The sequence below is a fragment of the Thamnophis sirtalis genome, unplaced genomic scaffold (assembly GCF_051295495.1).
Source record: "Thamnophis sirtalis isolate CommonGarterSnake01/CBP01778 unplaced genomic scaffold, rThaSir2_p1.2 scaffold_5, whole genome shotgun sequence".
NCBI lineage: Eukaryota > Metazoa > Chordata > Lepidosauria > Squamata > Natricidae > Thamnophis > Thamnophis sirtalis.
This window is the reverse complement of record NW_028261385.1, coordinates 73,061,244-73,083,684: the sequence shown is the minus strand read 5'-3', so window position 1 is coordinate 73,083,684 and position 22,441 is coordinate 73,061,244. Positions and strand designations below refer to the sequence as shown.

The window sequence follows — 22,441 nt, the reverse complement described above, 5'->3', positions numbered from 1 at the left end:
TTTGTAAGACGTTGAGTCCTTTGTGCTATGTTTGTGAAGGAAATGTGAACATGAGATTTGATTTTATGACTGAGGAACAAAGGGAAATATCTTCCTAGTTATCTTAAAGATTTTCCTGGGGTGCATAATCACTGTCCTCTTTGGATGTAGGAAGTTTGGGCCATAAGTGTTACACTCTCATGCCTTTTAATCTGGTTTGCTTTCTGTGATCAATCTCCTGCGATCCTACTGCTTTGAGCAATCCCGGCATTTTGAGTTTATTAAAGCCTTTCTCCAGCTTTTGAGGTCACTGGATACATTGTATCTCCACCTTCATTTGTCATTGAAACAATGTATCTTATGAATGACAACAAGGCCTCTGCTGCAATAGGTGTTACCAGCGGTCAGCAATGAACAGTTTAAAAGAAATGGGAAAGACAGGGGTATTTTCCCATGGGTGTTTCTTTTCAGTTCTTAGGGAATTTTCTGGTGGAGGTTTTCATCTAATCCGGTGGGGATCTAATTGGGGGTGTGTGTGTCTGTACATAACCCCACTCCAATAACAGTACTCTATCTGCAGTCTCAGGGAACTCTAAAGCTGTGAAGGTTCTTTTAGAAATAAATCTTTAAGAAAGTATGCTCAGGAGCCATGAAATGCTGATAGGCTGGTAGGGTAGGTAAAAGAAATTCAAAACATAATAGACTATTCTGTTCTAGAGTGAAATAAACTATTCTGGAAGCTGGTGCAACTGAATGCACAAAGCAAAAATGTGTTCCAGATCTCCTTATTAATTAATATTAGTAATGGTGACAAAATTGGGCAACCTACAGCCCTGCTTCAGCATCAGCTTGCCTATAATGCTAGTTGCTAGGAGATAAATTACAAAGAAGGAATGTTGACTTCATACTTTTTAGCTGGCTGTTATTGGAAACACAATGTTGGACTCTAAATGAACCTTTGGCTTGTTCCAGCACTTCAGTGCATCAATTTATGGTCCTTTGCCATGACATAGTAAAACTAGCTAGATTAGATATACTAAACATATCTCTTTACCAAAATAGTGGCAATAATTATTTCATGCAAAATCATATCAAAATAGCCTCGGCATCCTAACTGGCACCCGTCACATTCCAGTAACAAAAGAAAAATTTCCCATGTCTTTATGGGCAAACATAAAAAACAATTAATTTCCTTCATTCATATTAGTGCTGTCAGCATGTCCATTACTATTATTCTACATTATTCTTTTAACCACTCCTTGCTGGAGTGTTTGATTACAATGTTGTGCTGTTCAAGTGACAGTAATGATTAAATTTTTCCACCAGTTAAAATGACTTCTTGTTTTAATAATATGTAATAAGCAATGGATGTATGGGGAAATCAAAATTTATCTTACGTTTTCATAGTGGTTTGTAATACCAGTTTCCAGCAATTTGTTATCCCGAGAGTTAATATCATAGTGCCTCTCTCGTTCCTGAAAGACGCACTTGAACAATTTTTATTTAATTATTGAAAAAAGGACTCTCAGACACTGAGGGAGCTTTTAAAGAGAACTGGGGACCAGGGAAAGAGGGAGCTTTTAAAGAGAACTGGGGACCAGGGAAAGACATTTTCATCACTTCTTAGGCTGACTGAGGAATTGGGAGGGGGGGGTAGGTATTGTGATGACCAACAGGATATAAGGATCAGAACGAAGTGTGTGGAAACTGCCATGGATAAAGGCCATAAGGCTTCGAAGGAGGACAAAAACGGGGAACAGGAAGGACTGTTTTCTGTATATATCTTGAGTTTTTATGCTTTTTGTGTGTGATTAGTGAGATTGGGTGCATTTGTGCATTTTGATACTGACATCCCTTTATTAGAATATATAAACTTTACCCTTTAAAACTAAGTGAAATAAGTTTTAATCCACACCCTAGGAGTGAAGTCTTCTTCTGCCCAACATGAATTCCATGTTCCATTTTAACATGTAATTCTTCTGTCAGTCCATTTCTTCAACACTAAATTTATAAAACTTTAGCATAGTGACTTTATAATTTTATGATTTAAGCAGCTATTCAAATTATGCCTCTGGATTCCTGTTATGATATGACAACTCATTTACAAATATGTTAATTTGTGGATAAAGCTATGTTTTTTTTCTAATTCTGCATTTGTATGGGGGTTGTCATTAGGCGGAAATCAGCGCATCCTTCCAATATTTGCTTCTTTGATAGTTTTAGAGAATACATGTTGGTAGAATTATGAACTTGAATTATGGAATCCTAGATAGGATTTTAGGCTATTAAGTCTTACCTAAGACTGGAATCCAAATAAAAGTGGCAATTTTAGCCAAGATGAAAGGGTGTTACTAGGGAGAAACTTCCTCACATATTTCAACAGCCTACACCCCAAAATACAATTTACTATGGAAATAGAAGCTAACAACCAACTTCCCTTTCTGGACATCCTAATCTACAAAAAACCCAATGGCTCCCTAGGACACACCATCTAACTGAAAAATACACAATCCCATCATCACTCTGCACAGATCAACTCTGTAGCCAAGACCCTCATCTCCAGAAGCAAATGCCTAGCTGACAAAGACCACCTGAAAACTGAATTACACACACTCACAAGCGTAATAATTTCCAATGGATTCCAAAGAAACACAATTACCAACCTAATAGCAATAGCAATAGCAATAGCAGTTAGGCTTATATACCGCTTCATAGAGCTTTCAGCCCTCTCTAAGCGGTTTACAGAGTCAGCATATTGCCCCCAACAACAATCCGGGTCCTCATTTTACCCACCTCGGAAGGATGGAAGGCTGAGTCAACCCTGAGCCGGTGAGATTTGAACAGCCGAACTGCTGAACTGCAGTCAGCTGAAGTAGCCTGCAGTGCTGCATTTAACCACTGCGCCACCTCGGCTCTAATCCAAAAGGAGACACCCCCCCCCCCAAGAACCAAGACACAGAACAGGACAACGGCATCGCCCTCCTCCCTTACATCAAAGGCACCATAAATAAAATCAGCAAAATTCTCCACAAACACAATATCAAGACAGCCTTCGGCACTGACCAAAAAATAGCCAACATCTTAAGAAACCCCAAAGACAAGATCCAGCTAGAAAACCAAGGAGTGTATGAAATACCATGCAAAATCTGCCCAGCCACATACATTGTACAAATTAATAGGAGAATAAATGCACGCATCGCAGAACACAAGAACACAGTCAGAAAAGAAGAAAAAACTTCCTCCCTTTTCCAGCACCTTAAAGCAACAGGACATGAAATTGATTTTGAAGGAACCAAATTAATCTCCCAAACTGAACACTTCAACAAGAGAATAATTATGGAAGCCATCGAAATAGAGAAACACCCCCACAACATGAATAAACGTGACGATACCTCCCGCCTACCAGACATCTGGAAACTAGCCCTAGTCAAGAAGCGAGTCCCAGCCACGAAAACCGACACCAGACCCAGAACAACACAGGGCGCCACCACCAATCACCCTCACCACACTCAAACCCAAACCCATCCCATAGATGAAATGCAACCACCATGCAGAAGCCAAACCATGGCGGCATCCCCAACTACTGCACTCCCCTCTTACCCCCACACAAAGCAAACTGACACATACCATGAACACATGGCCAGACTGCAAACTCAGAGCCAAACCAAAGCCCGGGATGTTACACAGCCATCTGCTCAGGACATTACATCACAGAACTCAGGAGGTTACAACGCAAAGGCTCAGGATGTTACAACACAGCCAACCTCCCAGGATGATGCAGCACAGGACTCAGGATATCACTACACTAGAGCTCAGGATGTCATCACACAGCCCATTACCCCGGTCATTACAACACAAAAGACTAATGGGCACACAGCTAGTACCTCAGCCACACAAGATGTTACGAAACAGCCGACTAATCTGCATACATCAACTCCATCAACTAATCAAGATGTAACAACACAGCCAACCAACCTGTTTACAGCAACAAAGCCAGCCCCCCCCCCCCAATATTTATAGAAAGGCGGCAGCTCCGATCATGCTTTGCTTGCACAAGCACAAAGTCGAAGGCACCAGCCTGAAGATGGCGAGTGGGACCTCGTCGAAACGTCACCAAGTTACTCTCAATCTTACACGGAAAAAGACCCAAATACGCCAAGACCAGCATACCTACACCTGTGAAAATCTATGAAAACATATATAGATGGAAGGCTGAGTCAACTTTGAGCTGGTGAGACTTGAACTGCCGGCAGCCGGCAGTCAGAAGAAGTAGCTTGCAGTACTGGATTCTAAACACTGCACTACCACGGCTCTTATATGCATTGCATTTCTTCTAGTTATAATGTGCTTTTTTTTCTTTTCTTTTCATGCTTAATATGTTTGTTTTCCTTTTTAAAAATTATATTAAAAACTTTTTTTAAAAAGGAGTCCAGATAAAAGCATATGGGAAAGGAATAGGAAAATAACATTGGCAATACCGTATAAAGAAAACTTATATAAAATGTTTTATTATAGGTGGCATCTCCCACCTTCGAGAATAGCCAAAATGTTTAGAAATTTAGCGCCAAATTGTTGGGAATGTGATTATGAATCAGGAACATACTACCATATGTGGTGGTCATGCCAAAAAGCAAAAGAATATTGGTGGAAAATTCAAAAGTGGCTGATAAGAGTTAACCGAAGAGGAAATAGAATTTAAACCAGAACTATTTATTTTGGGAATGCTAAATTTATTTATTTATTTTGGGATAAATGCTAAATATAACAAGGGAGTAATCTACTTAATACTTAAATCTACGTAATCTACTTACATATTATTATGGTCTTTGCCCAAAACTGGAAAAATCATGGAAATTCCACAAGAAGAGAAAGTAATTAGGAAAATTCTGATTTGTGCTGTAATGGATAAATTGACATGGGAATTGAAGAACAAAGATGAATCAGAATATTACAAGATCTGGGATAAATTTTATCTATGGTTGGAACAAAAAAGGAGAGACCCAAAATAAGCAATGACTAAGATTTATAGAATGGAGATTAGAATTATGTGTGAAATTATAACAGTGAAAATGTGTAAGACAAGAACAAAGCAACATGGATGGAAGTGTGATATCTTTATATTTCTAATTACTGAATAGACCAATTGTAAATAAGCATGGTGGTTATGATATTTAACTTTATATTTTAGTATGTATGGCAAAGACATTGCCAGGACAGTAACACTGTGTCCAATGTTTTAATGTGCATCTAATTAAAAAAAAATTTTTTTTTTAAAGCATCCCATTTAAATGGTTCTCTAGGCTGTGTTTACATAGAATGTATATAAAGGAAGCTCATTATGGTTCTGGAATTACTTTTGAAAATCAAAATCATGCACAATTGAATGACAAATCTAAATGTGCCTTTCATATTAACTGTGAATACTTTTGCACGGTTACAGCTACCATGTTCTCCAGCATTCATTCAAACCAAAGTGGAATTTCTGTAGGCAATGAACCCCCCTCGCATGCTGCGAGCCTCTCTTCACCAAGGCCCAGTATTCACGAGAGCCCTCACAACCCATCAACAGCGGATTCAGGAACAGAGAGGTAAGGCCATTTTCCCTACCATCCAGCCCCCCCTCCCTCCACTTCTTGCATCTGATCATTTTGAATAGAGGAAATTGCCTAAGGATTATCATCTCAAGGTTTCAAAGATAGAAAGCAATTGGAGTCTACTTGAAGAGTTTATAGCCAATTTCCTAGTGAAATTCAAAGGTAAGAAATCCTCAGGTATCAAATATTTCTTAAAAGAAAAATCTTCCTGGGGTATTGTCAGTATTATATATTCCAAAATAATTTTCTGTTGGTACTGACTAATGGAATGATTTTATAAAACCAAGGACGAGATAGAAAGGACTTTTTGCAATGTGAGTCCACAGGATGGGCCTCTGCAGCATTTCCTAGTCTCTTAATACAATATTCAATGTCTTACATGTTACATGTAGCAGTCCTATCCTTTTATGTTCAAATATTTGACAATTTATGTTTGCAATAGAAAATAAGGAGGGAACACTCACTTGGCAGAAGGAATGTATTACAAGAGCTGTTACGAATTACAAGTTTGGAGAAAAACATTTCAAATTTTACAGAGAGGACAAGATCAACTAAAAATCAAGCTAAAATTAAGCATCTTCTCAGATTAACATTGAACTAGGTTTTAATGTAACATGCACAAATGCAAAAAGTCCAAGGTACTGCATTGCCATTTCTCTTATGTGACACAAGGAAGAGAGTTAAAACTTTATTGTAAATAAACCTTCACTAAGTACAAACTGATAAATAGTTCTAATAAAAAGAAAGGTTTTATTAGGAAAATAATAATAATGCTGTTTTGATTGCTATGTTATGTAATATTCAGGTCACCCAAAATGTAAAAGAAATAAACAATGGAAAGCAATATCTTTAAGAAAATTTACCAACTATTGAAGATGCATTGAGCCTTTTCCCTCCCGTGCCTTTTATTCTGACCAATTTTTCTTTCTAAAGTTGTTGGTTGTCCCAGAGTTGGGAAACAATTTTAATTGTTTATTCTGTCATAGAACAGCAGCCAGCCATAAATGTTTAATTAGCGAGTGGTGTTGGGAAAATATTTAAACTCTTCCTCTCTAGTGCCACCGTTTTCATTGAAAAGTAACATATGAGAAAAATCCAATAATATATCTTCTCGATCACATAAAATTAAGCTTCAAAAGTATTACGTTTCATGTGGACAAGATTCAAGAAGAGAGAGGGAAGTCTTCTTAGAGGGGAGTGGGGACATTCTATGATTGTTCCACTTGGATACGCACAGAAGATTAATTCCTTTTGTAACAGAATCAGAAGCAAACAGACGATAAGGTTTTCAGCCTTGAAAACACAAAGTAGAGTCATTTTTGCACTACTATAGTTGCCAGAAATGCCTAACAAAAAGGAGGGCTTCTGGGAAAAGAAAAACAATTTTCAAGATAGATGTTGAAACAAAAATGGAGATTTCTGAAATTTTTTGCCATAGTACACGCTCACACACCATCTTGAAGGTAACAAACAAAATTAAAAAGGATCAATTTTTTTCATTTCTAGGTTTGGGCAATAAATACCTGCTCCTTTTGACACTTTTTGATTTTTAGGGAGTAAATTGGGCGGAGAGGAAAGTGCTGTCAAATAGAATTGAAGTGGATGGATGCTGTAAGGAAAACAATTATTATCTATTCTTCGTTGATAATAAAACTGATAAGCCCAAGTCTTCATCATAATACAGAGATTATTATATAATACTACAATTATGGAATCATAACATTTTGTTACAAAGAAATACACTTAGTGCTAAAGAGATAAGTGCTGAGGAAGGGGAGGGAGGGAGGGAGGGAGGGAGGGAGGAAGGAAGGAAGGAAGGAAGGAAGGAAGGAAGGAAGGAAGGAAGTCAAATGGGTGCCAAAACATATGAACAAGCTTCTGAAAATTCTGACAAAGGTTTCTCAACCTGGTAAGATTTTCTTTGCTTTATTATTCTGTTTTCAATTAGCAGCTAATGTGAACTAACCTTAACCCTACTTTTTTCAAAGAATCAGAATAATATAACCAGATATTATTGTCTTGAAAGCAATTAAGTGCGGCTTAAAACATATATGGCTGTTTCTACATTACAGTAAAGATTTGCAACACTTGATAACTTTTATGGGACAAAAGTCTTTATTTGATGATATAAAATGTGAGGCAATCAGAAGTGGGTTCCTACCAGTTCGGCCGAACTGGTAGTAGTATGCCAGCCTGGGTCGCAAAGTCAGCAGCAACCCAGACTGGCCACACCCCAAAGTGGTTCCCCGGTTGCCACCGCCATCTTTTTTTTTTAGTTCTGTGCATGCGCAGAACAATTTCCATTGAACTGTGCATGCGTGGGTGCGATGCGTGTGCACGAGCAAACCAGCAGTAATGCTGGCTGAAAACCACCCATGGAGTGGATACATCATGCAGATTGTTAGGACTGATTTGGCAGAGTTAATTTGAGGAATATTAACAAAATGGTAAAATGATGTAATCTTGTTAAAAACTTGGGCATATCTTGTCATCCATTTAGTTGTTTTATTCTTTTTCTAGGTATCTTAAAACTATGGCAAAGACTAATAACCTTAGTGTCAAGCAGACATATAGGCTGCCTGGGATGCCCTGCATTCAATTCTAAACCACCTATATGTCATGCCACCAAAGTGTAAGGAATTCAAAAAATAATGGTATTGCCAACTACATAGCCAGACTTTGGGGAATGAAAAAATGAACAACATATGAGGATCTCATCCTTTGAAGTCAGAACTACTCTTTTAAAACGACAAATTGTACTTCAAAATATGCTGTACTGCAGGGCATAGACACAATTTCAGGTGGCAATTTCCTAGAGGTTATAGGTTGTTATTGATTGTTATATGCAAAATTTAATTTGCTGTTCCCTCAGTAGCACTGTGATTTATTTAGGCAGAGATCTTGGTTGAAATAAGGCCAAGTATCTCTTTTGTGAGAGGCAATATAAGTAAATGCTATAGTCACCAACTGGAGTAACCCAGGAATTCATGAAGCAATTCATAAATCATTAAAAGAAATCCACTAAAGTCTGTGAGAAAGGAGACCTGTCTGGCAATACAAAATGCACTACAATCAGGCTTTCTTAGATTAAAAGATCTAACTGCACAATAGTTTCTAGAAGATTTTGTTTTGCCTGTTACTGGGTGACAGTTGCAGCTATTCTTCATGAACACAGGTAAATTTTGCAAAAGAAAAATAAAACAACTTAAAAGAAACTGTTCAGCTATTAGACTAAAAAGAAGTTCTAGGTTTAGACAAGAAAGCAATCTATCTGCAGTATCCAGATCCCTCACAGCTAACAAATGATTGTATGAATGCAGCTAAAGTGGATGTATGGCTGTGTATGTGAACTGTACAAGCTAATTGAAATCTTAGCTTCTTGTTCAAAGCACTGGAAGGCAAAACGTAGATTCTAAAGCTAGGTGAAGATCAAAACCAAGGACATGACATTTCTCTACTCCTGGCAGTGAAGAAATATATGAGTTTTCCCTGAGGATTTCACTCATCTCAGCCATGTTTGCAAAACCAACATTGGTTTATAGGGAAAGCTTCACAGCCTCCATTTCCCCTTGTGCTCTACTCTACCGAAAATGGTGTGATTTTCTCTTCCTTCTCAGAATTTTCCCATGGGGCCAATCAATTCCACCATGTAATATTTGGAGGAGAAGGTAGATATCCAACCTTGGTAAACACACACCTTGTAAAATACAATTTCCTTTATTAAATAGAATGAAAGATCTTAGTTTCCTTTCTCTGAGGTACTGTATTATAATATTTAAGAACTTTTTAAAATAATTTTTCCACACTGTGACCCTGGGAGAATATATTAAATACTTTAAATAAATATTACCTTTTGAGCAAGACATCTAACTACTGTTCGTAGTGTATTCTTTCTTAATATCTCAGGTTTTCAGCTTCTGTACCTTTTCTCTCCCCCCCCCCTTTTGTATAAGCCCTGGGAGAATTCTTCCTCCCCATCCTTTCATGCAGAAAAGAACATCACAGCCTTCAGCCACCCAGCAATTTGGCGAAGTGCATTTAAAGACAAATGGTTCGCTGAGCAATCCTTCTTTCCAGCCAAACAGCATCCAAATCCAAGGTAAGACAGAAAGCTACCTTCATACCTTCTGTTATTCCTAGTGAGGAGATAAAATGAAAACTGGTTCCTTCCCTGCAGTGCCACAAGGTATAAGATGTCAAAGGAATCGCTGTAGGCCTCTGAATGCTCCAGATGTATATTTGCATTGCAACCAATACAAAAAAGCCCCAACAACTAACAAAATTAAGTGAAGGGTAAAAAAAAAAAACAAATAACTTCTGGAAGACTTCATTTTTTTCTCCTGGGCTTTTTCTTTTGGAAAGGTTGGAAACATTAAACTTTTTTGAAGAATGAACTTTTCTTTTGGAGGGAGAGGGTGGGATCAGCCTTTCTCTTTCCTTTTCTTGTAGGCTGAGCTTGTCTTCTTTTGGAGTACAGGCAGTCCTCAAATTACGACCGCCATTGAGATCAGAATTTCCTTTTGCTAAGCAAAGCGGTTGTTAAGAGAGACTCACCCAATTTTACAATCTTTTTTGCCATGGTTTTTAAAGCAAATCACTGCAGTTCTCAAGTGAATTGTGCAGTTGCTGAGGAAATCTGGCTTCCCCCATTGAGTTTGCCTATTAGAAGCCAGCTGAGAAGGTCACAAATGGTGATATGGCCCTGGGACACTGTGACCACTGTAAATACAAGCCGGATGCCAAAGCCTGAATTTTGATCATGTGATTGTGGGGAGCTGCCACTCTCTTGTAGCTCTGACAGCATCTTCCCTGTGATTATGTGTTTGCACTCCAAGAATTTTCTTACAAGTGACAGCAAAGAACAAATGAAACATCTCCTCTTGCCTTCTCTGGAAGAGAAAAGAACTTAAGCCCTGAAAATATTCACTGAAAGAGGTCAATCTTCATTACTAATCTTTAATCAGGAAGTGTGGGAAATAGTCTTAAGAAGTACTTGAAACACTGATTTATTCACAGTGAGGTCAGGCTAGTCTTTAAATTTACACAGGTGTTTCACTAAAACTATAAAAAGAATGCATGTTTGTGCAGTGTGGTGAGAAAGAGTGGTCTACGTGTTAAATGTGGAGTGAATGTTGAAGCAGTACACATTGAAGTCTCTAGATAAGGGACTTTTTTCTGAATTGGAGCATAAATAGTTACCCAACTAGAATGAAACCGAGGTGATGCAGTGGTTAGAGTGCAGCCTACAGCTTCAGCTGACTGCTACCTGCAATTCGGCAGTTCAAATCTCACTAGCTCAAGGTTGACTCAGCCTTCCATCCTTCCGAGGTGGGTAAAAAGACTCAGATTGTTGGGGCCAATATCCTAACTCTGTAAACTGCTTAGAAAGGACTGTAAAAACACTATGAAGCAGCATATGAGACTAAGTGCTAATGCTAATGAAACTTGAAAGCGTTCTCCGGTTCAGATTTGATTTTATCGTACACAATGTGATAGGTGGCATGGCAAGCTAATGCAATTTCATTCTCAGGGTGAAGAAAGGAAGAAGCTCATTGTTTAAAAATGGAAATCAGACTGAGTAAAGCCAACTCTTCCTAATGTCATGGAATATAGTCTTCTGAAACACAAATGTGTTGGGAGATAATTTTTTTCACTCACTAAAAAAACCAACAACACCAATTTGCATTACATGTTGGTTTTGTTCTGTCAAGCATAAGCCATTGCCAGTTCTGTCAAGCATAAGCCATTGCCAATTCCCTTGGAATGTTCCTAGAAAAAAGCAATAATGATGAAGTTTTCCAAGAAAGGGATTTTCTAGAAAAAATAGGGTTAGTTACTGAAGTTAGTCCCAGAGAAGGAGAGATTTTAGAAGGAATGAAAATGATCAACATATTTAAGTTTTCAAGGGAAACTTCCTTCCTTAAATCCACCTTTGGTATTGCCCCAAGACTTCAGTATACTGGAGATGAATATATGCTGCCTTTTCCTTTCACCTGAGAGTTTCAGAAGGAAATGTAAATGTATCTGGGATCAGGGATTAGAATTTCCCCAATAACTTTTCCAAACAAATATTTTCAACTAAACAAAGCTTTGTGGCCTAAAAAGGACAAAGAATCTTGCTGGTCTGTTCTGATTTTGCTGGTCTTGCTGAATTTCTCTGTCTCTCTGTGTATGTATGTGTACGAGTGAGTGAGAATTTGTGTTTCTTAAAACAATGCATTTTCTACCCCTATTTACAGAATTAGCTGGACTTTTCTCTTCCCAGACTCCTTTCTTTCAAATTGGCAAATTGTTTTCTCTATCTCCAGTCTTCCCCCACCCCAAAAAAGGGGGGAGTCCTCTGCTTCTAGATAGATTTCGCCTATAGTAAACTTCTGTCTAGACAGTGAAGAAATATCCTTTCATGGCTAATCATTACAAAATGATCTGCTTAAATCAAGGGTGCATTTCTTCTTCCTGAACAAATCCAAAATTACAGTTCTCTTGCATATCCCTTGAATGTCTTCGTTTTTCTATCCTCTGTGAAATCTCTTTTATGAAATCAGACACCAATTGCAGCGGCTGACATTTGAATGCAATTATTTTATTATTAGAAGTGGGTACGTAGGATAATTGAAGCAAGAAAAAGGTTAATATGCTTTTTATTCTTTCCAACCCAAAGAAATGTATGAAAATTATGTAAAGAGGGTCAGGACTCCATCTGTCTGTCAGCAGCATAACGCTCCAAAGCAGAACAGAAGAGGACCCCTTAATAGCAGCCCTTCTGTGGGTCACAGGCAGCCTGTCCTGGGCTTCCCAGCGTGCACATTATGCACATGCACGTACAGACAAAACACAGTTCCACAGAAGAAATGACAGACTCCTTGCATTGGTATGGCTGGCAAAGGAGTTGAAATGAATTCCAGATGCTATACTTTTCACAAATTCCCCACCTTGTTTACCATAGGTTTGCTAGAATAATATAATACGTACTAAAATTAGATTCCTCAGATTTGAGTTGTACTCTCCCAGAAATATTAGGCTGCTTCACTGTTTGCTTGCTCTGCTTTTGTTAGGTCAACATTTTTCTTAGAATAGAAGACTCCAACTAATAAGCTTCCTTGAAGTTGATTCTGAGTAAACATCACGGGATTGCATTTGGAGTAGAGTAACTTTCATTAATGATACCTAGTTTCTGAAGAAGTAAACACTTTAGAAAATAATGGTGAATAATCATGTATCCAATTGCTGAATATTCTACAGCTTTTGCAAAATATTTTTTTAAAAGCTAAATAAACTCTAAAGTGTTTAAAACACAATATTTTAGTCATCATAATGCATAACACAGAGAGAGACAATATCCCAGATTTTAAAAAAGAATATATCATTAGCCAAAATATGGGGATTGGGTAATATAAATAATAAAAATAATACGGATGCTTTTGTACCTTTTTGTGTTCTCTCTCTCTCTCTCTCTCTGTGTGTGTGTGTCTGTCTCTCCCTCTGTCTCTCTCTCTCTGTCTCTCTCTCTCTTTCTCCCTCCCTCTCTCTCCCTCTCTCTCATTAATGTGCCTATTGCTAGATACTGAAATGTACTACTTGTATATGTGCTAAAAGAACATGATACAAGAGTAATCAAACACATGGAAGGATAGGTTAGGTATTTGTTAAATGTATATCCCACATTGTTGCCAATATTTTGAGAGTTTGATTTCCATATCAAAATATGCATCTAAGGTCGATAACATTGTACCAATATATGAAGCATTAATGGCTATGTAATGCTAGAATCAGGTATATCACCATGGAGGAAATGACCTTAGTCAAACTTTAAGTAATTTGCAAAACATGAAAAATGTTTCTCAGGGAGATTATATTTTGGTCAAAGTTGTGGAAGCCAACTGCATCTTAAACAATGGCCCCAAAATCAGGAAAATTATTAAACTCTGAAATTGAACCTCTGCCAAATGAGCCTGTTGAGGTCTTTTCCCAAAGCTACGTGGAGCCTAGATGGGGAGGAACTAAATCTGACTCAATCCTATTTGTGGAAATCAGGTTATCTTGGAACTGAGGATTTTCTATCTATATTCTTGTACAGCACTTCCCCATTTAAGAGTGGTGAGGAATCTGAGGGTCCTTTTGGACTCACAACTCCTTCTGACAGAGCAGGTATCAGTTATAGCCAAGGGGGAATTTGCACAGCTCCATTTGGTATGCCCCTTCCTGAAGTAGAAGACCCTTATGCTCCAGTCTCCTCAACACTCAACTGCTACAATGGGCCGCACATGAAGCTGTCCATGACAACCATTCAGAAGCTTCAGTTGGACCAGAACACAGCTTGGGCAATGATGGGGTTCCCTTGGTATGCCCATGAGAGATGCCCCCCGCAAGGGTTGCAAGTGCATTTCTGGATGTCTTTTATGATTTATTGTCAGCTGCTCTACTCATTGGTGATACCTAACTGGAATTTGAAAAACATAAAATTTAACTTGATCAGATTCCCAATTTCTGGATCTTAACTTAACCTATCTATTTCTGCCTTTGTTTGTAATTCTTTTTTTTTTTTTACATTTTCCTATACATTTTTTCTGATGCACATATTGTGTTAAGTTTCATTGATAGCTCCATATTTCCAAACATGTTTTTATACAATATGTTTTTCTGCACACATGGTTTTAGGCATTTTGAATTACAATAATCAGGAAGTGTAGAACAGCCTATACTTTAATTCTGGCTTGTCTTTAGACTGAGAAGTGTGACTTAGGTAAGCATCAGTGGTGGGTTCCAGATCCCGGTGCAACTGGTACGGTGCAACGGGGCCCAGCGTCTACCACATGCACGCGCGCAGCACGCATGTGTCCTTACCTCCTGCAACAATCCGTGACGCTTAAGCTGCTCGGCGGAGTGTTGCACAGGCACAGTGCACTCCGTGCATGTGCGCGGAAGCGCCAAAGAGCTCAAATACAGGTAAAGACGGCAGGTGGGTGGGCCCTCCAGAGCACCGTACTGGAATGGTACCCAGTACTCACAGCAGGCACCGGTACGCCCGTACTGGGGCATACCGCCTGCAACCCACGACTGGTAAGCATACAACAAGATAGACACAGACTTCAGAGGATAATCAGAACTGCAGGAAAAAAATTACTGGCAACCTGCCTTCCATTGAGAACCTGTGCACTGCAAGAGTCAAAAAGACAGTCGTGAAAATATTTACAGATCCCTCGCATCCTAGACATAAATGGTTTCAACTCCTACCCTCAAAACCACACTATAGAGCACTGCACACCAAGACAACTAGACACAAGAACAGTTTTCCCCAAACGCCATCACTCTGCTAAACAATTGATTCCCTCACCACTGCCAAACCATTCACTAAGGCTGCTGCATTGCTATTATTATGTCTTCACATCATTCCTATCACCCATCTCCTCCCACTTATGACTGCAGTAACTTTGTTGCTTGTATCCTTACAATTGATATTAGTATTGATTGTTTTCTGATTGCTTATTTGTACCCTATGACTATCATTAAGTGTTGTACCTTATGATTCTTGATGAATGTATCTTGTCTTTTTCTGTACTCTGAGAGCATATGCACCAAAGACAAATTACTTATGTGTCCAATCACACTTGGACAATAAAGAATTCTATTCTATTATATTCTATGAAATACAGACCAAACCAATTGTTCCACCTTCTCAGAATGTGGCTGTTTTTTTCAGAATTCAAAGTGAGAACAGTTCAGGAGACATTGCATCTCTAGTAATGTGATCATTTTCACAATACTAGAAGTCAAGAGAATCTGCTGTTTCCCTTCTATTCCACTGCAGCAGCAAGACCAAAAATTTCCCAGCTGGTATAATATTTATTTCTCACCTGAGCTCTTATTCACTTGATATGGCACATTACTTAAGGAATTTTTTTTCTGGTTTGTTAAGGATATTTGCTTGTACACTTAATATATACACATTATTATTGCATCACATGGCATCTAAAGCTTATATTGGCAAATGGAAACCTGTACTGATTGTTCCCAAGTATTTTAAAACATTTTCATTTGGTCTTTTATCTGTGCAAAGCTTTTCAGTACAACGTTCCCAAAGTGCTCTGCAGCAGAAGATAGCTTAGAAATAAGTTTCAATAAAATTGCTTGGTGTTACAAGTTTTGAGTTCCTTCAAATTTGACTATTTTGTTATTGACAAAAGAATAGAGTGAGTCCATTTTTGCCTGTCAATTCTTCTCCCTAATAACATCCTCAAGGGTTAAATGAAAGAATAACTCCACTAGATCCAGTGTTATGTTGTATGAGAGGCAGTATGTTGATTAGAATCTCTCATTCATTTTTCCTTCCTTCTGTCTCTCCCCCTCTGTCTGTCTGTCTGTCTGTCTGCCTCCCTCTCTCTCTCTCTCTCACACACACACACACACATACACACACACAGGGGAGAGAGAGAGAGACTGCATGTATGTTTTCTTTTCAATCTGAAAATCATTCATTTTTTACTGCAGAACTTTGGGGAAGAGCCTATTTTTCCACCTTAAAAATGAAATAAAGTTTTGTTTAGATTTTTGTGACAGAGTTTACTTGTAGCATCACTAATGCCTGCAACTGGGTTTTGCCTTGCAAAGCAGGTAAAATAATGGCATGAAATAATTTCTTTACGATGAGTTTAAATGGGTGATTATTTAAAAAACGCAAATGACTTCTATCTTATCTAATACTGTATGGTAATGATGTCAGTTCCCTAAATAAGGTAAATTCCATAAAGCATTGATTTCTTTAATGAGGATGTGAAGCGTTATTGAGAAGTGACTTTCAGATGTTCAACCTCTTCTGAAAAAAGCAAGTGGAAACCTGCTGGAAGTTTAATTCAGTATTAGAGGGGCATTAATTCTAACAAAGTGCATAAATTACCTTGTCTTCAGAAGGTTGCTATGAAGTAACAGATTAGGCCTCAGTTTATACTCTCCTAGTTTTACAGGTTGCTTGTCTTACTAGTTGCTGCTTTCTGAATCTTTGTGCTGTCATTCACTTCCATTCATTTTTCCCTCTTCTGTGACCTGATTTTGTTGTCCACTGACATTTCCATGCAGTAGATTCTTTAAGAGAAGATATCAAGATAATAGAAACTACTGTAACTATTAGCAGGAAAGCATGAAAAAGGACAGCCATGATACAAAGTAATGTTTAGGGGAAGGGGTTAATAAACCAAGTCCTTAACTGTTCTCCTTTCCCAAGCAATCTTCAGGTCCAGATATTTTTCCCTGTGAAATCTGAAGTCTACTAAATAAAGGTCTATGAAACACGAGTTTACTAGACTGTTCCAACAAATAGTAACCACATTGTTCAAGTTTACAACTGAGTCATAGTGGTGCCTGAAGATGGTTGACTATGAGCTAAGCTGAGAATGGCCCAGACTCATCCCCAAATTATGCCTTTTCACAATACTTTTCTAGAACCCCAAATGATCTGGTAGTAAGATATATTTAAACAGCATCACCAAAGGTTTTTTAAAATAAGTAATTGAGCAGTTACCCTAAATAGTAATGTAAATTATGAATGTGTGATTATACTTAGTGAGACATTCTTTCTGCCATTTTTCAAGTATATTTAAGATTATCAATATTACAGTCATATTTTTAGTATTTTAAGGAACACTCATACAGTATTTGCACATCCCAGAGGTATATTTTATTCATGTTCAGAAAAGTTATTAAGAATAACACTAAATATATTCTCTTTGCTCAGCAGTTTCTTCAGAAACTTGAGACACCGAAGTCCAACCTTGTGCTAAATTTGTTTTTTCCTGTAAATCTGGTTAATTGACTGGAACGCAATCAATTAGTATTATTTCATTTCACAGAACGGTGTTGGAATTAGAAGAACATAAAAGAAGCTGTGCTAAAGTAGCCAAATTCTATTGCTTTCCTTAGAACATGCCATATTTTAGCCCTTGCCACCTGATAATAAGGAAAAGATTAACTTACAAAGATTAAATTAGATGTAAAATTAATGTGAGTTATTTTTATGTACAATTCTCATGAAAATAGCAAGATAATTAATTGCTATGAATTAGGTCTTAGCAAATATTTACAAGTAGCATGGAATACTGTGCTTGAAAATGTAAAGTCAAATGAATAAATTGGTTTGAATAGAAATGTATTATTTAAGCCTTGTTACCTTATTTTTAGGAGTTTATGGGCAACTACAGACTTTCTGCTCCCCTCATTATACTGACAATCAGAGAAATATACAACACATTGGAGCTTGTAACATGGTCCCTCCTTTTGAAGATTGTTTGGTACCAACATCTATGGGTCAGGCAGGTTTTGATGTTTTCCATAAAGCATTTTCAGCACATTCTGGTATTACAGGTATGACAATTATAATATTGTGATACTATTATTTAAAATAAGTACATGTTCTTTTATACATTAATGGCTTCATAAACAATTCCTCAAGGCAGGTGAGATCCAACTGCAAATTGACTTTTTTTTCCAATTTGAAACTCCGGTCGTAACAAGATATACAACTACCCAGCTCCAGAACCGTCATCGTTGGAAGTTTGGTTCAATTTTAGTTGAGAACAAAATCCCTTCTCACATTATTCTAACTTGTGAAATATTGCTTTATTTCCATATTTATATCTTATCATTTACATCTCCAATGAAATAATTCCTTACACTCAATAGATCATGGTTTATATTATAAACTATGAACATTACATCATTTGCTATGATAATTTGATATCACCCTATGAGAACTTTATAACTAGCAAACTGACACTCAAGATGTTTGAAGCCTTATAGACTTTAAACCAGGTTCCTGTGTTAACTGTAAACAGTATGATGGAAAATAAATAAGAGGGAGCTAGATAAAATTTTCTATTTGCACTTTCATTACATCGCAGCAGCTAGTAACTTCTCCTCTGGTTTTTAAAAAGGCATCCAACAGACTAAAGACAGCCTCCATATTTTAAGATTTCTCCCAAATGCATAATATTTATGAATTGACTCAGTTACTATCAAATATCAAGGGATATTTATGAAATAAATGATTGAAATTGAAAAATTCTACATATTAATAACTGCCTTGATTCTGTATTTACATTTAATATTTCTAATGTTTATTCTTATGTCTTAACCTCTGTAAAATAAATTGGTTTTGTCACTACTATAGATGCACTAATTGAGGTTGATAGAGAGTAGCTTTCTTAAGATCACACATTCAGTTTAGGGCAGAGTATTCTGAAGGCATAGCCTTCTAGAGTCACTCTCTATCACTGTCACTTGCCATTTTCTCTTCACAGTTTTATCTATTAATGATGAAACATAAATATATATTAACTTTAATAATAACCTTGCTTTGTATTTTCAAGATTTCATAGGCTCACAGGGACATGTGGGAAATTTTAACACTTATACTGTATCTCCAATTTGCTAAACAGAGAAGGAGCAAGTACAGAAAAAAGTAAACATCCGTTGAAGTTAGAGCAGAGAAACAAAAAGCAGAGGCTTCATGTGTTCCTCAATCCTCTGTCCTATCCCTGTTTCAATTTCTGACAAAACACTTTTCCTCCTTCAGCATTCTTAGTTCTGCCATAGTATTTCTTCTCTTAATATCCTTTTCTCCCCTAACACACACTAATCTCCAAATATGCCCAAGGAATCCCCCAAGGAATTGCTTGTTGCCATTTTTTTCTGTCTAAAATAGCTCAGTTTTTCAAGTTAAGTTTGACTAATGCCCAAATATCTTCATTTTTCTCCAGTTTATGATTTTCCAATGGCCTTTGGCGATTCATTGCGCAATGGGATGGAAGATGCAAGTTTCCTCCATATAAATGCTGTGGATCGTTGTCCTAGTCAACTGTCTTCACTTTATATGGAAGGCTGAGGAAGCACAGACTACAGCTCTGCGTATCATCTCAACCATTCAGCCTATTATAGATCATCTTCTGTTGGTCTCTGAAACTACTTGCTCAAGAAATAAAGAAAACATCACCGGAAAGATCCCAACTTCACAGCTGCAGCTAATATAAGGTGTTGCAAGATGTTGGGTGACATGTATTTGCCAAATGTGAGCAATTGCTTTTAATTTGGCCTTTTCTGTTGCATAACCGTTTCCAAAAGAGAATGATTACTGCACTGCTTAGTATATTTTCCAATGAATTGTTGGAATTTTTAAAACTCTCTTGGAGGAATTCTAAAAAATGGTCAACAACAATGAACTTCTCACAAAAGCAGATTTCTAAAATAAAGAACCTGTCTTGCAGTGCTTTGAAATCTAAGCACGTAATCTCACAGGATGGAGGGTGAAAAGGGAATGCATTTTTTTGTCATACGATGTTGGTGACAATAGTACAATTTGAGTTTCTTTTCAGCATCCAGTATTAACTGTTAGCTTAAAGAGGTGCGCTGGTGATTTTTTTTAGCCATGCATACCTGAAGAGAATTTATTCTACTGGATTTATATGCATTATAATTTAATGTTTATATTTTATGTGATGAATTCTCCATAGAAAATTTTAAAACACAGATATACAGACTTAGAATAGATATTCTTCAATAATGGTAGCAAATAATTAATGCCATTTTGATAACTTTCACAATGTTTGATATGCATGTGAGAAAGATAAGAGCAGTGATCTGAATTAGTACTGTGTTGCAGGGAGAGGAAAGCCAGTTCTCCCCTCTCTATCAGTCCTCCCACTGAAACTGATTATATCTTTCTTATCTGCTATTCTAATTTTATCACTCAAGTGGAGAACCAAATACAGGAACAGAAATTGGGAGGAAACTGAGGATTTCCACTGAAAAAGAAGAAAATAATTAAATATCTTCTCCCAAATTTGAAGTTCTGATCAAAAACATATCAGCCTAGCATGTCATTTCAGATCTTTGAGGTCACACATAGTTACATTTTTTCAGAAATTTTGTACATCAGTGAGAGATATTTTGTACTTTATTCATCATGTATTTTAAAGGTTTATTTTTCCCACATTAATATTGCACATACTGTATGCTAGTATATAAATCTGATATAAATCAGTTTTTTTCCTACTTTCTGTCCTTTTTGCTTAAAACAGTTAGCACATCAGGTATTAACTCTATTGCACAGGCTTTTGTGTTGGTTTTGAATGGTTGTAAATTGTTTGGAAAGTAAAATGTGGATTTGCCTTTCAAGGTATGGTCTTTTATCATAGATACAGAGACATAGAATTCAAACATCACCCTTCTTTGTTCATTGTTTACCTAAGGCTTGTTTAGTCATATTGTGGCCAACTCATTTGAAAATTTTCTCACTGTGCATAGAGCTGTTATTGCTAAAGAAAAAATATCTGTGAAGATATCAGCCAAAGGAATTGTTTTACATAAACTATAGTAAGAATAAGTAGAAAATTTCTAAAAACATCATTCAAGCTTCCAAAATCCTGATACTGAATTATATTTCCATTTAAGGTGCTTTGTAAAATTATTGGTACAGTGTAGCCACATTTTAAAATATCCACTAGTATAAAAGCAAAGTACATTTATTCTATTCTAGCAAAAGAAATCTGTGTTGCTGAAATCCCCTTGCTGAATCAGATCTTGATTGCACTTTATTGCATTCTTCTGCAGGTTAAAAAGATTTTGTATCTAGTAATGAAGAGGCTGAATCATTTCTATAAAAGCTTGCATTAACAGTGCCAAAACCCTCTGTTTGGAGGATGGAGTTCAGGCTCTCTTCTCCCAATTCTTACATAATCCCATTTATCCGTAGCCAGGTTTCATGAGAAAGTGCCTGTAGATCCTTGCAGCAGCTCACATAGGAGGAGGATTGAAAATGAGTATTGAGGTACTGTGGGCCAGTCCTTCATTGCCTCCAGGGCCGCCCCGTGGACCAGATCTAAGCACCCCAAGGGCCAGATCCAAACCGCGGGCCTTGAGTTTGACACCCCTGAGATAGATAGATAGATAGATAGATAGATAGATAGATAGATAGATAGATAGATAGATAGATAGCATTAGACTGCATAGATGAATCTTTAGATTTAGGCTTAAAGCTTAAAAATTAAAAATAAAGATGTCATTCTCATATTTTTTTTATACCTTGGTTTTATTTTTTGAAAAGCACTCTGTAGTCCCCAAAGACTGTTCTTGGTAGCTTAACAATGCAAGCTGCATGCAACCTGTTAAGAAAAGCCAGGAGCGTTTTGCTTTTATTGAAAAGAAATACTTATACTTGCATTAAATGCCACTGAAAATAGGACTTCCATTCTTTAAGAACTCTTTTACCACTCAGAAAAATGGAGAACTGGGATGTATGGACATTCAGGTTTTAGTAGAGAGCCTATTCCCCCCTTTCTATCCACCTTTGTCCCTTGCGCAACTATTTTTCGTTGGCACTGAAAGCGGCAATCCCAAAAATCGTGTCCAAAAAGATCTGATCCTCTCCCACCTCCCAACAATCTAACCCTTAGCAAGCCTTCATTTGGGTGGCCATAGAGGTAGAATTGCCTCTAACCTTGAATTCTGAAATGTGTGAACAAACATCACATCTCAGAATTCAAGGTTAAAGGAAATCCTACTTGTGTCCACCCAAATGAAGCCTTGCCAATTTTACAAGAATTTGACTACGTTTCTTGAGATTCATTAGAACAAATTAGTTTAAATGTTCTTCTGGTAAAAAGTTAAATGCGCTATGGAAACTGCCATGCTTACAAAGAGTGGTTCATTTTCAAGAACACCCTGTGACTTCCCTGAATCAAATTAATATGTCTACTTCACATTTAATTAGCGATATCACAGAATACATAGGAAAACTAAATCTGATGACATAATCTGGGATCTTCCTTATTTGGTGAACGGCACCAAACAAAACAGGGTCATGTTGTAATACAAATATTTTG

General features: G+C 37.2%; 1 protein-coding gene across 4 annotated transcripts in view; it reads left to right on the top strand.

Annotated features, from left to right (window-relative positions):
- The window catches only part of GLIS3 (GLIS family zinc finger 3), a 145,493-nt gene extending 123,491 nt beyond the window's left edge, over positions 1-22,002 (top strand). For all 4 annotated transcript variants that reach the window (XM_087716031.1, XM_087716032.1, XM_087716030.1 and 1 more), the window contains 4 exons: positions 5,420-5,567; positions 9,527-9,672; positions 17,745-17,927; positions 19,322-22,002. In XM_087716031.1, the coding sequence (XP_087572157.1) occupies positions 5,420-5,567; positions 9,527-9,672; positions 17,745-17,927; positions 19,322-19,446 (602 nt within the window). In that variant the 3' untranslated portion in view covers positions 19,447-22,002. The remainder of the gene's footprint in view (positions 1-5,419; positions 5,568-9,526; positions 9,673-17,744; positions 17,928-19,321) is intronic.
- Positions 22,003-22,441: the final 439 nt, after the last annotated feature.